Source organism: Mixophyes fleayi, chromosome 4 (genome assembly GCF_038048845.1).
Source record: "Mixophyes fleayi isolate aMixFle1 chromosome 4, aMixFle1.hap1, whole genome shotgun sequence".
In the NCBI taxonomy this organism is placed as follows: domain Eukaryota; kingdom Metazoa; phylum Chordata; class Amphibia; order Anura; family Limnodynastidae; genus Mixophyes; species Mixophyes fleayi.
This window is the reverse complement of record NC_134405.1, coordinates 33,715,718-33,731,087: the sequence shown is the minus strand read 5'-3', so window position 1 is coordinate 33,731,087 and position 15,370 is coordinate 33,715,718. Positions and strand designations below refer to the sequence as shown.

Sequence of the window (15,370 nt, the reverse complement as noted above, 5' to 3'; positions counted from 1 at the left end):
GGTGTGGTTTGAAGGTGGGAATCCCCGTCACAGCATAAATTAAACCAACAAGTCATAATAAAAGTGCAGGTGCAAAGGTGTGTGCAGGCAGTGCACAATGCAGGTGGTGGAGGATATCAGAGCTCACAGTTGACTGTTGACTGTTGTCCTCATGTAGCTGTTTTTACAGGTAGAATGTTCCCCTCCTGTTCTCCTCCTGTTCAACTCTTTATTGTAACTCTTAATATGCCATCTAAATTTATTAATACACTTGTAGCAAATTCACACTTAGAATAAATCCACAATGGCTTACAGAGCCCCTGACTGCTCGTTAAATAGGGTCGTAGAGTCATGTAATAACTTTCTTGAATTAAACCCATTAATCACACTCACTAATAAGTCATATAATTCTTAACCAAACAAATAGTTAGAGGGTAAGCATACCATATATCTAGTAGCCAATATTACACTTCTGATCCCTAGTTATGCTACCAAAGATTATTTAGTACACTAATCTTGTAGAATATTACACTGCAATAAGTGTGGTTTAAACATATAGGTCCTGATTCATCAAGGCCCGTATCTGCCAATTTTGAGCATAATCACTCTGCGCCTGTCCAGAACCGGGACATAGACGAGTAAACGTAGTCCTTTCTGCTGCGTCGTTGAACGCAAAAGACCCTTCCTTGCTAATTTCGAGGAGTGAATAGTGGCAGGGAAGCGGCATTTTGTCGTAGTCAATGTGTGGTAGGGGCATGCCAAACTCGAGTGCACACAGCGACATCCGAATCAAGCTCTGTCCATCTTGTTACTTGTTTTTCTGCCGTATCTCTTGCTCCAGCTACAGGGCTAGTCTAAGTCCTGATCAGTAACAATGACAGCTTTGTATGCAAATTTATTATACATTCATTAGACATTAAGAACATCCTAATGAATATAAACATATATAAAAAACTTTTTTTTTTTTTTTTACTGTTTGTCACTAATGCCTATATAATTAACAGGTGACATTAAAAAATAAAAATCTGCGCATTCTTTTACAAATTTATAATCCACATAAGTATTGAATGTATCCTGCAGTGTCTTGTGTTCACATCCATTCCTTGTTGAATTCAGTAGTACGCAGAGCCGATTTGCATTAGTTTTTGACCAACCGCATGTTGCGTTCAGAACGCGTGCCTTAATGAACCAGGCCCATATTAATTTACTTGACACTAACTCTTGCCTTCATTTTTTTTCATTTATTTCTGTATCTGACCACTTGGCTTTGCCTAGGTAATGTCTGCATATTACGTACCATTGGCTGACGGCGCCGTCCCGTGCAAAAATTTTGATTTTACCGTCACCCTTCAAGATGCACCAAAGGGTAAACATCTCATCTAATAATGAATTGAATAAAGTTATCCGTTACCTGGAGTGGGTGGATTAAATTAAGCTCTCGTTTTTGAAATATAAATAAATATTATGCAACCTCAATTAAAAATTGCAGCAAGGTCCATGGTCCTATAATGACTTCACTGACCAATTGTTTATATGTGCTCGCTGCCACGGATTAATCTACAAGCCGCTACATCTAATAATTGGGCAAGGAATAATTGTGAGGACTCTGTGGCACCATCTCCTCTCTAAAAGTAAGGCTGGAACTAATAGTATGAACTTTTTCCCACAACACCACTAAGACTATATTTGTATTAAGAGGAAGCACAAGGTATTCCACTAAACAATGCGGTGATAGTGATATGCATACACCAGTCAACACATTTAAATAAAGAAGTTCATAGCTCAAATCATAGTGTTGTCAGAGATGGTTATAAGTTTTCTGCTGCCAAGATGAGGTGTGAGACTCTACCCCTCCCACTCTTAACAATTTTTAATTACACGTAGACTACATGACTTATAGCAACAGTGTCCTCACCAATTATTCAAGTGCTGTCCACACTATTTATACCAGCACTGTGCCCCGTGAACAATTCCAGAATTGAGTCATTGATTTTGCCGTCTCATTCCCAATGTGTTGGCACAAGTGGTCAACGTGGAAATTTAGAAGAGGCGGTAGGGGAAATGTAAGAGAATGGAACCTTACAAGGAAGGCAGTAGAAGTGGCGGTATGGAATTCCACCATGCACCTGCCCACTTCCACCACTGGTTGGCACTCTATAAATGATTATTTAATGAGATCTAATTAATTTGTGTTCATTCTCATGTCTTGCAGCTAAGAAGCCAATTGGGGTCCTGAATACCATGTTCATAAACATCTGTATGAAGTAAGAACATAGTACTTTGGGGCTACCACTCTTGCCTGTTTCACTTATGGACGTAGATTGTGTGTCGTGCCTATCTGTTCATTTCGAGGTTTACTGAAACATCAGTGTCCTTTCATTGCAGATTCCTTGGAGTTACGGACTCTACGATGACCATTGTGGACCTAACGCTGCTCACAGGCTTCACACCAGACATGGGGGATCTCAACAGTGTTTGTTCCCATTTTCTTTAGTAGAATTTAAGTTTCCATATTCTACTAGAGAAGACATGTGCACCCTAGGGCTCCTAGATTTATAGCAGTAGTACCAGGACTGTATTGGGACAACTGGAACACAAGGCTGTAAACTAAGTAGGAGTCAGATAGAAGGCCAAGAATAGTCTGTGTATGAAATGTAAAAAATAAAAAGAACTGACATTGATCAGTGATACATTATCTTTAACTAATTACACACCAAGCTACATTGATAATATTCTAACCAGTTTATTCGGTCTCTACACCCTGTATCACCAAGATTTAGAATAGTCATAGAGAGTTTAGAGGAGTGATAGAATACTTATACCGTTGTTGTGTGTTTCCTCATTCTCCGTCTAGCTGACAAATAGGGTCGACAAATATATCTCCAAGTATGAGATGGACACTGAGCGTTCTGAACGAGGTTCCCTGATTATGTACCTGGACAAGGTGAGGAATTATTTTTTTTCTTGGAAAAGCAAGGTGGGGTTTATACACTAAGATAATGCGCAATGTCTCCAGAGATTATGAAGCACAGTTATAAGAAAGTTGTACATTCTATTGTATATATCAGGAAATAATGGTGGCTTAGTGGTTAGCACTTCTGCCCTTACAGCACTGGGGTCATGAGTACAAATCCCGACCATGACTTTATCTGTGTGGAGTTTGCATGTTCTCCCCGTATTTGCCTGGGTTTGCTCCGGCTTCCTCCCACACTCCAAAAACATACTTGTAGGTTAATTGGCTGATATTAAATTGCCCTTAGTCTCTCTTGGTCTGTGTGTATGTTAGATGATTTAGATTGTAGGGCTGGGACTGATGGAAATGAGTTCTCTGTACAGCGCTGCGGAATCAGTGACTCTATATAAATAAATGATGATGATGATGATAACGTTCTTGTTCACATTCTTTGTTCCTTCTGTCCTGCTTCTGATCTTCTCTTACAGTGGTCCTGTCCTGCCCTAGAAGTTCTCCTGCTTCAATCCTGTTCTGCTCCTGATTTTATCATATCTTACACCTGGTCAGCTCCTGTTTCTTGTTCTTTTCATATTTCCTTCTGCTCTTGGTCTTTGCTCAGATATCTTCTCTTGTCCTGCGCTGATCATGTTGTTCTCTCCCCTCTGGGTCTCCTCCTGTCTTGCTGTGTTTGGGCCAAATAATTTAATATTATAAGATTGTATAGTATATTGTGGGCAGTGCATTTGGTGGACTATGTTATTAAGCTTTCTGAAATCAATCCCTTAACTGTAGGTATCCAGATCAGAGGTCGAATGTCTAAAATTTAAGATCCACCAGAATTTTGAGGTCGGGGTCCTGCAGCCGGCACAAGTCACCATATATGAATATTATGCTCTAGGTAACATCTTAATTACATCTACTCGCTGAATAACGTAGTATTTGTTGATATTTTTATTTATTTTAAGTAACTGATCACTTTTGTGGAAAAAAAAACAACAAAACATTTCTCTTTCTCAGGTCAAGCTGTAGTAAAACCTAATTCTTTAAACTCTCTAAACTATGTGAAACAAAATTATTATCAGCTCTGAAGAATAAATGTTAAAAAAAACAGATGATTAATCCTGTATAGATATAGTCATGTGTAGAAAGAGGGTCCGGCAAACATCAAAAAAGAATGTCTAATTAAGTTGCAGTGTTTAAAAATAAATTACAAAGTAAAATAAAAACAATTTTTCGACAAAGGAAAAAAGAATTTCCATGACCAGCAATAATATCTTCAAAAAAAAATATTATTCTGTCAATAGTATACAAAAAAAATAAATATATATATATATATATATATATATATATATAGTCTGTGTGAAGTTTCCTTTATATTGGTTTTGTGCCAGTATTTGGGTGCACCACAAATATTTTTTCTCAGAGTTTCATCATCTGCTATTATGGGTATGGGATCACTAACGTTATACGTGTTTTTATATTTTTCTTTGTATTTTAACAAGATTTCATTAGTATTTTTCAATGCTCTGCTAATGTTTTTATTTAGTGTTTTCTACTTATAGACTTATTTTGGAAAGACTCATTGAGGGGTTTATTGATCTCAATCAGAACATATTTGGTGGTATCTGGTGGCCTGAATATGTAATATGACTTCCCTAATGTTATAGGGGTGAGAAGAAGGTGTTGTGGATGTAGCTGTACTAGTTTTTTAGACACAGATGTGTTATGGTAGTGTCTAAGAAATGTATCACATCTGCAAGAGGATTCCTTTTTATCTAATTTTTTTGAATGAAGTACATTAAGTTCTATCTGATATTGTCTATTGTTTTTCTTCATCATATGTCCATTATATATATATATAAGCTATATAAAGACACTATTTAAGACTAAAAACTGCTTAGTGCAGCACCATTTAAGACCCCATTGTCGTACCCATCAAATATAAGCAAATAAATTTGTTAAAAGTGAAGAAATTGTACATAAATTTAATTTAAGGTTGTTAAATCACAATATCTGAACTGTATTTATGGTCAGCAGAAGATGTTAAAAATACCCAACATATCCAGTATGTTTCTATACTGCCCTGGTGAGAGATGTAGCTATATAAGGATACCACATCCATTGTCACAGAACATTTACTCTTGTCTGACAACTTCTTAAACATATTTTACAGTGAACATAACCACAACAGCTCCACCTATAACTCCTGATTTAATGGTGATTTTGTGGTTATTGCTATGCAGTGATAACATGTGCTACATAATTGTTTCTGCTGATACTACTAACTTGACTGGCATCCTGCTGGTGGGGTAAATGACAGAACTACTCTCTGGTATGTGGAAGAATTCCTTTAACCGAGGGTCACCTGAAGAATTTCTCCACACATTAATAAAATTTAATCCATTTTTTGTTCTAGTGCAACATATTAGGCCTTTGGAGAACACAGATGTCCAGTTTAGACATTTTAGTAGATAGTTATGCTTATGACTCCTGGGTCTTTGAGGTCAGTTATCCCTTTATTACTCATCTGTCGACATGGATCAGCGGGGCAGAGAATCATCGTACAGATCTGACATATATGAATACAATAAACATAAAACAAATACATGAATACAAGTAAACATCATAACACAGACATGGATAGTCACAAGCTAACAATTACAGCTAGCATGGATAGTGGTACGAATTCCATGCGTGTCTTTAAATAAACAGCAAAAAATTCAACATAAGACATGACATCAGGGATGTACAGTTAGATCTACATGATATATAAGTTAGCGAAGACCCTGCCCTTGAGAGGTTACATTCTAGAGGGAGGGGTTACATTCCAGAGGGAGAGATGTTTGCAGCAATACAGCTGGTAAAATCATTATTGACATTTGTTTCCAAATTCTCCCTACTTTTCCCATCAATTAGTCTTTAACACCACAATCTAACTAGACATATTCTAGACACAATAATTCCTCTTCCTAAACATGACTTCCTCAACATTTCTCTTCCTAAACATGACATCCTCAAGATTCCTTGCTGTTGGAACTGATAAAGATGGAGGTTATCTAAACAGTTTTTCTCGAAAAATTAACCATTAGTCTAACTAAAAAAGTTTAACCAAATAATCCAATACTTTATTTTGTCCAATATAAAATTCTTCTACTAACAAACAAGGGCATCAATAAAATTGCACCGACATGCATCTCCTCACTTGTCTCAAATGATCTCCGAAATCGACACCTTTGTTCTGCACAAGATCTTCGTCTCTCTTCCACTCTCATCACTTCCTCCCATTCTCGATTACAGGACTTTTTTCCGGGCTGCACCCATTTTATGGAATTCCCTCGTTCGCACAATAAGACTTTCCTCTAGTCTTCAAACCCTCAAGCGTTCTCTGAAAACCCATCTCTTCAGACAAGCTTATAATATTCCTTTACCACTCTCTTAATCTCCCTAGGTTAACCTATTACCACCCTATACACAGCTAACACAAGACAACAACCCTCTGACCAACATAGTTGTGTAACTGATCATACAGCCCACTCAATACTATTTACCTTTGCATTCTAGCTGGACAAATATTCAATATGATGTAGCACTTGTGTATCAAACCATTGTCCCATAGATTGTAACATTGTGAGCAGGACCCTCTTACCTCTCTGTATGTATTACCCAGTATTGTTTTATTACTGTTTGTTCCCAATTGTAAAGCGCTACGGAATCTGCTGGCGCTATATAAATAAATGATGATGATGATGTACATTAATTCAATGTGACGAATATGGCTAAACTACTTTTTACCTTTCTCATATCCCATCTCTAGAAAACCGCTGTACCAAGTTTTATCATCCAACGGAGGAACAGGGAGAGCTAAAGAAGATCTGCAGAGGAGCCGAATGTCACTGTATTTCAGGTACTGTTTTTATATTTCCAGTCTAAAGAAGGGAAATAAACAAGTAATAACCATTTTGCTAATGATAAAACATTGTTCTTAGAGTTGGATATTATGAGTCTGTCTGCAATTGGTGTCAAACCTCTGTAAAGGAGATTGCTGCCTCTTGCTGGTATATAACACTCTAGGGGTCTGATTCATTAAGGATCTTAGCATAAGAAACTTCTTAATTCAGTCCCCTGGACAAAACCATGTTACAATGCAAGGGGTGAAAATTAGTTCTCTGTTTTGCACATAAGTCCAATACTGACTGTTTTTTCATGTAGCACACAAATATCAACTTTAAATTTCAGTGTACAAATAAGCTGTCAAGTATTTGTGTGCTACATGAAAAAACAGTCAGTATTTAACTTATGTGCAAAACAGAATACTAATTTGCACCCCTTTCATTGTAACATGGTTTTGTCCAGGAGACTACCATAAGAAGTTTCTTAAGTAAAGATCTTTAATGAATCAGGCCCTAGATGCAGAAAGACATATGGAACTTATATGCGGAAACTTACATTTTATCACTAAGACATCAAACTTCCTTCCCCTGCTCAACACAAGCAGATAAGGGAAGCACCAGAAGTCAGGCTCTGAATTTAGAACCTTTAGTTGAGTAATCTTTACATAAGAGTGAACATGTAACTGACCCAATGACCTCCTCAGTATTAAAGGAAAGTAAAAAGTTCCATATGCTTCCTTCAGAATTATTTGTTGCTTTTGCAGAAAGGTGTAACCTAAAGAATGCCTACAAAGGAAAGCTGGACTCTGTCTCTCGTGTGAATGCAGCGTGCCAACAGGGTGTGGATTTTGGTAAGCAATTGCCCATGTTTGAGTCACTGATGTCTCTAATGATGCCGGTATTTCTGTCTGTACTACCTCGCTGGAAATAATCCAAGGTCCTATATCATACTTGCCAACTCTCCCGGAATGTCGAGGAGACTCCCGCATTTTGCGAGTGTGGCAATCTCCCAAATTCTGCCCACTTCCTAGCGTTTGCGTCATGCCGTCACAGGGAGCGGGGCCAAAATGACGCAAATTTTGGTTGCCCCGCCCCCTCACGCCCACCTCCACTGGCAGACTCCCGGAAGAGAGCTGAAGAAAGTTGGTAAGTATGTCCTATATATATATATATATATATATTGCAACTGAACCCAAAGATATACAGTATATTGATTGGTTTGATGGTGAACTGTACTGCCTCTTAGAAGCTGTCCACTCCCCACTTCCATATTTCTATAAAGATCCATCCCTCATATAGATACAGAAAAAAAACATTGTTGTTATCATAGAACATTCTTTTCTCACAATATACACAGTACCGGCCACTTTGGAAGAGATTACCAAGGTAGCTCCAAATGAGCAAGTGCTGAGATGGTACAACTGATGTAATGCTGCTCACTCATAGGTAGATCCCATTGCTTAATCTGATATCTGACTGACAGCCAGGCCTTTCTTCTTTCCTGGCAGTCCATTATTTTATCTGGTCGCTGGGCATCTTATGTAAACTGATTTAAGTTAATATACCCTGCCCCCACCCTTCTTTTCTGAGCATGCGCGGGGGCCAGCACATGCGCAGTGAAGCCTCAATCGGGGCTCAGAAGTGCAGAGTGTAACATAGTAACATAGTAACATAGTAACATAATTGATGAGATTGAAAAAAGACACCAGTCCGTCAAGTTCAACCTATTTTGGATCACCTCCGATCCTTCACTTATATATGAAATTGATCCAGAGTAAGCGACCGCAAATCTGTTTCAATTGTTAAAATCCCCCCAGACCCAATATTGCAGTCCTATTTTACCCTATATCCACTACTGTCCTTCATTTTAATTAACGTTGTATCCCTGGATACACTATTCCGCAAACAATTTGTCTAACCCTTTCTTAAACATATCTATTGAATCTGCCATCACAACCTTCCCCGGCAGTGAATTCCATATATTGACTGCCCTTACTGTAAAGAACCCCTTCCTTTGCTGGTTGTGAAATTTCCTCTCCTCTAACCTTAGGGGATGACCACGTGTCCTGTGTATAGTCCTTGGGGTAAAAAGTTCCCATGAAAGTTCTCTGTATTGAACCTTATTTAGAGATGCTCACTGACCCCATTGAACTGGTTTTGGTTTTGGATCTGGATTAGCTTTGTGTTTTGGTTTTGGATTTGGCAAAACCGCCCTTGTGTGTTTTGATTTTAGTTTTGGTTTTGGATTTTTTTTAGAAAAAATCCTAAAATATGCTAAAATCACATAATTTTGCTCTTTTTTTGTTCCTACATTATTATTAACCTCAATAACACTAATTTCAAGTCATTTGCAGTCAATTTGGACCACCTCACAGGACACAATATTATTTTTTTACACTTTCGGACAAATACTGCAGCGATCTGGCTGGATGGTAAGCGACAGAGCAATAGCACAAACACATGGCAGTTCCTAGCACATTTAGGACACTTTGGCACACAGCATTGGCAGAAAAGAAAAATGGGGGTCCACCCTCCTTCCCACCCCTCCCTATGTTGGATCTTAAAAAGGAATTCAAAACTCGCAAGAACCGAGATCCGACAACTTCACAATGACGCTTTGCCTCGTTTTAAATTCCGAAGGCGCGCGACAGTACCAGGGCCGGCTTGGGCTGGTACTCGGATCCCCTGAGTTCGGTTGTGTTCGGTTCTCGAGGAACCGAGCCTGAGCATCTCTACCCTTAATGTATTTGAACTTAGTAATCATATCTCCTCTTAGGCACCTCTTTTCTAAAGTAAACATGTCTAAACTGGCTAACCCATCCTCATAACTTAATGACTTCATACCCTTTATCAATTTTGTCGCCCTTCTCTGAACCCTTTCTAGTTCCAAACTATCTTTTTTATAGAGTGGTGCCCAGAACTGTACTGCATATTCAAGTGGGGGCAATGGGAGTGAGGACCAGCATAGCCAGACCCCTTTCACCGCCGTCATACCTCCCAATGGTCCAGATTTTGGAAGAACATCTAGATTCGCGGACCACAAAAGGGGTGGGACTTAAAATGGGCAGTGTTTTGCACAAATTTTACCAATTTGTGGGCAGAGTTTGGGTAAAACAGGGGTTGGTCTATTTTTGTCCCGTTTTCAGAATTCTAAATGTCGGTAGATATAACCTACATCCTCGATTGCATGAGAATGAACCTTTATTTGGGTAGCTCTTTGCTATAGTTCCTTTTTGTATTAATTATTACATGTTAAACATGTTATCAACATACCCCTGCTAAGTATTATAAGTTTGACATCCCTTACTTTGTCACAGTGTACGAGTGCAGAGTGGATAATATTGAGAAGGCCGGGGCATATGACACTTACTCCATGACAATTACACAAGTGGTTAAGCTTGGTAAGTCCATGTGGTGTCCTTATATATGTTTATGCTATGCTACATTTATGGAACACCAATATGTGTAGATGTTACACGAAGGCATACATACATCTTTGCGTAATCACTGGTCTTGTACTGATTCACATATTGCCCTATGTATCCATTAATGTTTACCAATTTGTTTTTATTATCTATTGTATAGCAAGTTCCCTTTGGTATCTGTAAATATGTATGAGTGACTACCTAATATCCAGGGACGCTGCAAGTTTTCTTGGCGCCCTAGGCAATGCTTCAGCCTACCGCCCCACCACCACCAATTTCCATTTCCTAGCCCCTCACACGCATGACATTTATAAAATAAAAATGGTAACTCTCTTACCTGGCTGGTAGGCTGCAGTCCAGATGTCTGATACAGGATGTTGTCCAGGCTTCCCTGCTGCCCAGGAGCAAACGCTGCATATCTAGACGGGAGGCTTCAAATGTTAGACTTCAGAACAAAGCAAAGGAAACATGACATCACTCACCTGTCACATATTGACATGTCCCCGCTGCCCCCAGCTATTCTTACACATGCCCCCTGCCCACCAGCTATTCTTACACATGTCACCTGTATCCACCAGCTTTTCCCAAACATAACCCCCTGCCAAACAGTTGTTTTCTCACATGCCCTCTTGCCCACAAGATTTTAATAACTAACCAGCTCAATGCCACCTCCCCTCGTATTTTCTCTAGCCCCTTCTCAACCTGTTTTCTCCAGCAACCTCTCCCCCCATTGTCTCCAGTCCATCCCCCCCCCCCCCATTTTCTCTAGCCCCTTCTCAACCTGTTTTCTCCAGCAACCTCTCCCCCCATTGTCTCCAGTCCATCCCCCCCATTTTCTCTAGCCCCCTCTCATTCTGTTTTCTCTAGCGACCTTTCCCCCATTTTCTCCAGCCCGCCCCCCCCCCCTCATTTTCTTTCGCCCACTCTCCACATTTTCTGTAGCCCCCTCTGCTCCTCTATTTTTGTCCAGCTTCTCACATTTTCTTTAGCCCCTCTATTTTCTCCAGTCCTTCCTCCATTTTCTCCAGCCCCCTCTGCACATTTTCTGAAGCCACCTCTGCCCCCCCCCCCTAATTTCTCCAGCCCAATCACATTGGTTTCTGTAACCGCCCCATTTTCTCCAGCCCCCTCTGCACATTTTCTGTAGCCCCCTCTAACAAACCCCCACCCCCCGTTTTTTCCAGTCCCTTCTCCACATTTTAATTGTACTCCCTAGGCTAATTAAATCCTTTTATGATTGAGGGGCCAGTTAGCGCACTATATTTTTAGGGAGCCTGGCTTACTTTTATTGTGGGTGCGGTTTATTCTAATGTGGGTGTGGTTTATTAAAATTGAGTCAGAAGCGCTATTTTAGAGCCCACTTTACAGTTGTGCCCTGGCAAATGCCACTTTTGGCAATCTAGTCACTGTACGTATTTTACAAATTAAATCCACCAGTAATATATTGCACTGTACACACGACACATTGACAAGCATCGTTTTTGATGAATTAGGCATGAAAACTGGAACCTAAAATGTGAGCTCTATCTACTTTGTTTAGCAAGCTTTAATTTGTCAGCTTCTATAAAATATATATCTTAATTTGTGGACATTATACAAAACAGATTCCAATGTGATGGCTAGTATGCAAAGTATGCCTAAATCCTGGTGACTAGTGATCAAAGCGGCCCCCCCATATATTAAAAAATAACTCCAGCCTCCTGGTGATCCACCATCGTGGACAGGTCTATTAATGCAACTGTTCCTGGAAGTGGCATCTAAAAAAACACTACAAAATGTTGGTGAGGCTGAGGTCCCAGCGGTGCAATCCATTCTAGTACCGATACCTCATCCAAGAATTCTACACATCTATAAATATTTACCAAGTGTTATACAAGAAGTATATCTGTAAATCTTTACCAGGTACTCATTTGAATATTTATTTACACATACAGACATATTCTTCCTGTTGGGCTTCTACCCAAAAGAATTACTGGGTAACTCTTTGTCTATCCATCCTCACATGATACCATCTCCCAATTCTTCTTTTATAGGAACTGATGAATTAACTAATGGTGCCAAACGCCAGTTTTTCAGCCACCGGAGCTGCAGAGACTCTGTCAAAGCAAGCGTCGGCCGTACGTACATCATCTGGGGCCGCAGTGAGGACATATGGGAAATGAATAAAGAGTGAGTACAGCCAAAAAACTAAACAACAAGGTCTTTGAGGGCTTCATGTGGACAAGACTCAGATATTCAGTAAACATCTGAAAATGTAGCAAATTTGGACGGCTCTCCCGTTATTCACTCAAAACACATTAAAGCTCTGTGTTATCTACAATGATTGAGATGTAGAAATTCTTCTCCGTACTTCAGCAGGAGAATCAACCATAGACAACAGGGGATGCGTATATCATGAATGGGATTGTGCGGGGCAGATATTGGATCCGTAGATCTACTAATTAGGAGGGGGATGGGTGTTATAGTGTGATGTTAATTCGGGGTGGAGCTTTATTCAGGTAGAAAAAATGCAGGTAGCCCGGTACCCAGCCTAAGGTAGCCCATTATGGGACCGGCAGGGGGAACAATTGTCCGCATGCCCAGCAAACCCCTGCTTCAAATATCCTTATATTTTACAATATTATTAACAGTGTATTTAAATATAGATGGACATATATTAAATTACCGTATTTCCCCATGTATAAGACGCAACTTTTTCCCCCAAATTTTCGGACTGAAAACTGGGTGCGACTTATACAGTGGTAGTAGCGTTTACCCTGTCAGATGCTTCCTCTGTCCGGTAAAGTCTTCTTTCTTCTGTCCGTTCTGATCCTGATGCTGGAAAGTCGCTTACCGTCCTCTTCGCAATGACCGGATGTGGTGCGTGAACTGCAGTGGGTTGGACATCCGGTTATCGCGAAGAGGACGGTAAGCGACTTTCCAGAATCAGGATCAGAACGGACAGAAGAAAGAATATTTTACCGGACAGAGGAAGCATCTGACGGGATAAGGCAGAATTAGCAATAGTGTTAGAACTCCTTCTCTCCTCTCTGTACCCACTGCACAAATACTACTAAAAAAATTGAGGATAATGTTTTTTGCAGTCAGCAACTTAATCTGCAAAAGACTATAAACATTATCCTCAATTTTTCACATGATTTATACAGGTGCGTCTTATAAATGGGAGCGTCTTATACATGGGGAAATACGGTATATGATATTTTTATGGTGGCTAAGTGGTTAGCACTTCTGCCTCACAGCGCTGGTGTCATGAGTTCAATTCCCGACCATGGCCTTATCCGTGTGGAGTTTGTATGTGCTCCCCGTGTTTGCGTGGGTTTCCTCCGGGTGCTCCGGTTTACTCCCACACTCCAAAAAATAACATACTAGTAGGTTAATTGGCTGCTATCAAAATTGACCCTAGTCTTTCTCTCGCTCTCTGTGTCTGTTTGTCTGTGAGTTCTCTGTACAGCTCTGCGGAATCAGTGGCGCTATATAAATAAATGGTGTTGATGATGATAATGATGATATGTCTCTTAACCTTTTCCAGAAAGTCCTACGTGATCAACGGTGGGACGTGGTTTGAGCAGTTGCCCACAAAGAGGGAATGTGCCACCATCAAGCTTGCCGAGTGTGAGGAAATCTACAAATTTATTGATGAGCTGCAGCTGTTAGGTTGCAGGACATAAGAAATGATTGGGTTATATACATCCACGGAGTGCCGGACAGCTTCTGTTGTTCATTTCGTTAGATGGTTTATGGATAACAAACTACAAGCCCACACCCGTACTGCTAAACAACCACTCATAATGTATCAAAATCTATAGCCAGGTTTGTAACCTCTGAGTAAAAATATAAAAGTTTCCACCCTGTGCAAGCAACAGGCTCCATTGCTGAAGTCACTCTCGGCTATAAAGAGCTGCTCTAGTAACAAAAGCAGTAATACACTAATTAAATTGTTACCCAATCTAACACATAACTATATGCACTGTACATTTAATTTTCACCATTGACTGTCAAATGTAATTGCTGTATAAATGAGTATGTAGCGAGGCAGAAGGGGTGCTTTAGGGAACATGCTTTTCATAGCCAAAGCCTCCAGTATTCCAAGATTCCGTACTTATGCATTGTTGCAATAATAGTCATACAGTATGTGGCGGAGATGGGGGGGCATTTCAATGAGGATTTTAAATAAGAAGAGGAGCCACCTTCAACCATCACCACAGTCTTTAAATACACATTTCACTAATGTTTAATGCCCAAAACACATAGCAAGCTTAAGATTTATCTCAAGCCAAATTGTTCAGCATCTTAGTGGAATAGCAACTGGGCCCAATGTGAGGTTTTCCTTGCCTATTTTTTCCTCGTTTCCTGTTGAACAAAGTTTATAACTGAGATATGTTGCATAGGCTTCACTCAGTATTTACATAACCATATAATGCTGCACATAACATATCAGTGATTGTACTGGAATAAGCCGGACAAATGTTCATCTGTATGTTTCATGTAATATTTTGTTTACTTAAATGTAATGTTCTCTTGTGAAATAAAAAATGTGTGAGGTGTCTAAAGTTTCTTGTTAAGCATCTTGTTAAGGGGTAGAGTAGAGGGTTAATTGTCTGTTTGGGTAGGGATGGATTTATGGATTTATGAAGCCCCCTTTTTGAGCCACCCCAGGTCATTTACAAAGCACAAAAAAATGGCAATGTTTCTCTATGTGCACAATTGCGCCTATGTATAAACCCTACGCATTTCAAGGTGCGCACACACCCCCTTGATGGTCTTTTGAGACACTCCAGCAAAAATATTCTGTGACCACTTGTGTGTGTGAAAGAGGAACCTGAAAGGTCCAGGATGAACAGTAAAAATGCCAAAGTCCAAGCTCTTTAAGATCACCCCATGTTATGAACCTTACAATCTTTGACTGATAACCCCTATACAGAACCCATGACACAAGATATTTTTCACCATTAGCAGGTGCCTTTCCCGGAACCACAGAGATCACTGGTACTCGGACTTGATCCCAGGAGTGTATAGTTGTTATCAGCTGTGAGTGAGGTAGAGTCAGGGAAACTCGCAGCTATGGGGCCACATGTAGACAAAACAAGACAGACAAAAAAGAATTGTCAATTGGCAGGCCGGGT

The 15,370-nt window shown here is 39.9% G+C and overlaps 1 protein-coding gene across 1 annotated transcript in view; it reads left to right on the top strand.

Moving 5' to 3' along the window:
• The window catches only part of LOC142151175 (complement C3-like), a 102,006-nt gene extending 87,209 nt beyond the window's left edge, over positions 1-14,797 (top strand). The window contains exons 33-42 of the mRNA XM_075206539.1: positions 1,255-1,345; positions 2,192-2,243; positions 2,365-2,452; positions 2,834-2,923; positions 3,725-3,830; positions 6,747-6,836; positions 7,587-7,673; positions 10,140-10,223; positions 12,281-12,416; positions 13,777-14,797. Coding sequence (XP_075062640.1) covers positions 1,255-1,345; positions 2,192-2,243; positions 2,365-2,452; positions 2,834-2,923; positions 3,725-3,830; positions 6,747-6,836; positions 7,587-7,673; positions 10,140-10,223; positions 12,281-12,416; positions 13,777-13,915 — 963 coding nt within the window. The 3' untranslated portion in view covers positions 13,916-14,797. The remainder of the gene's footprint in view (positions 1-1,254; positions 1,346-2,191; positions 2,244-2,364; positions 2,453-2,833; positions 2,924-3,724; positions 3,831-6,746; positions 6,837-7,586; positions 7,674-10,139; positions 10,224-12,280; positions 12,417-13,776) is intronic.
• Positions 14,798-15,370: the final 573 nt, after the last annotated feature.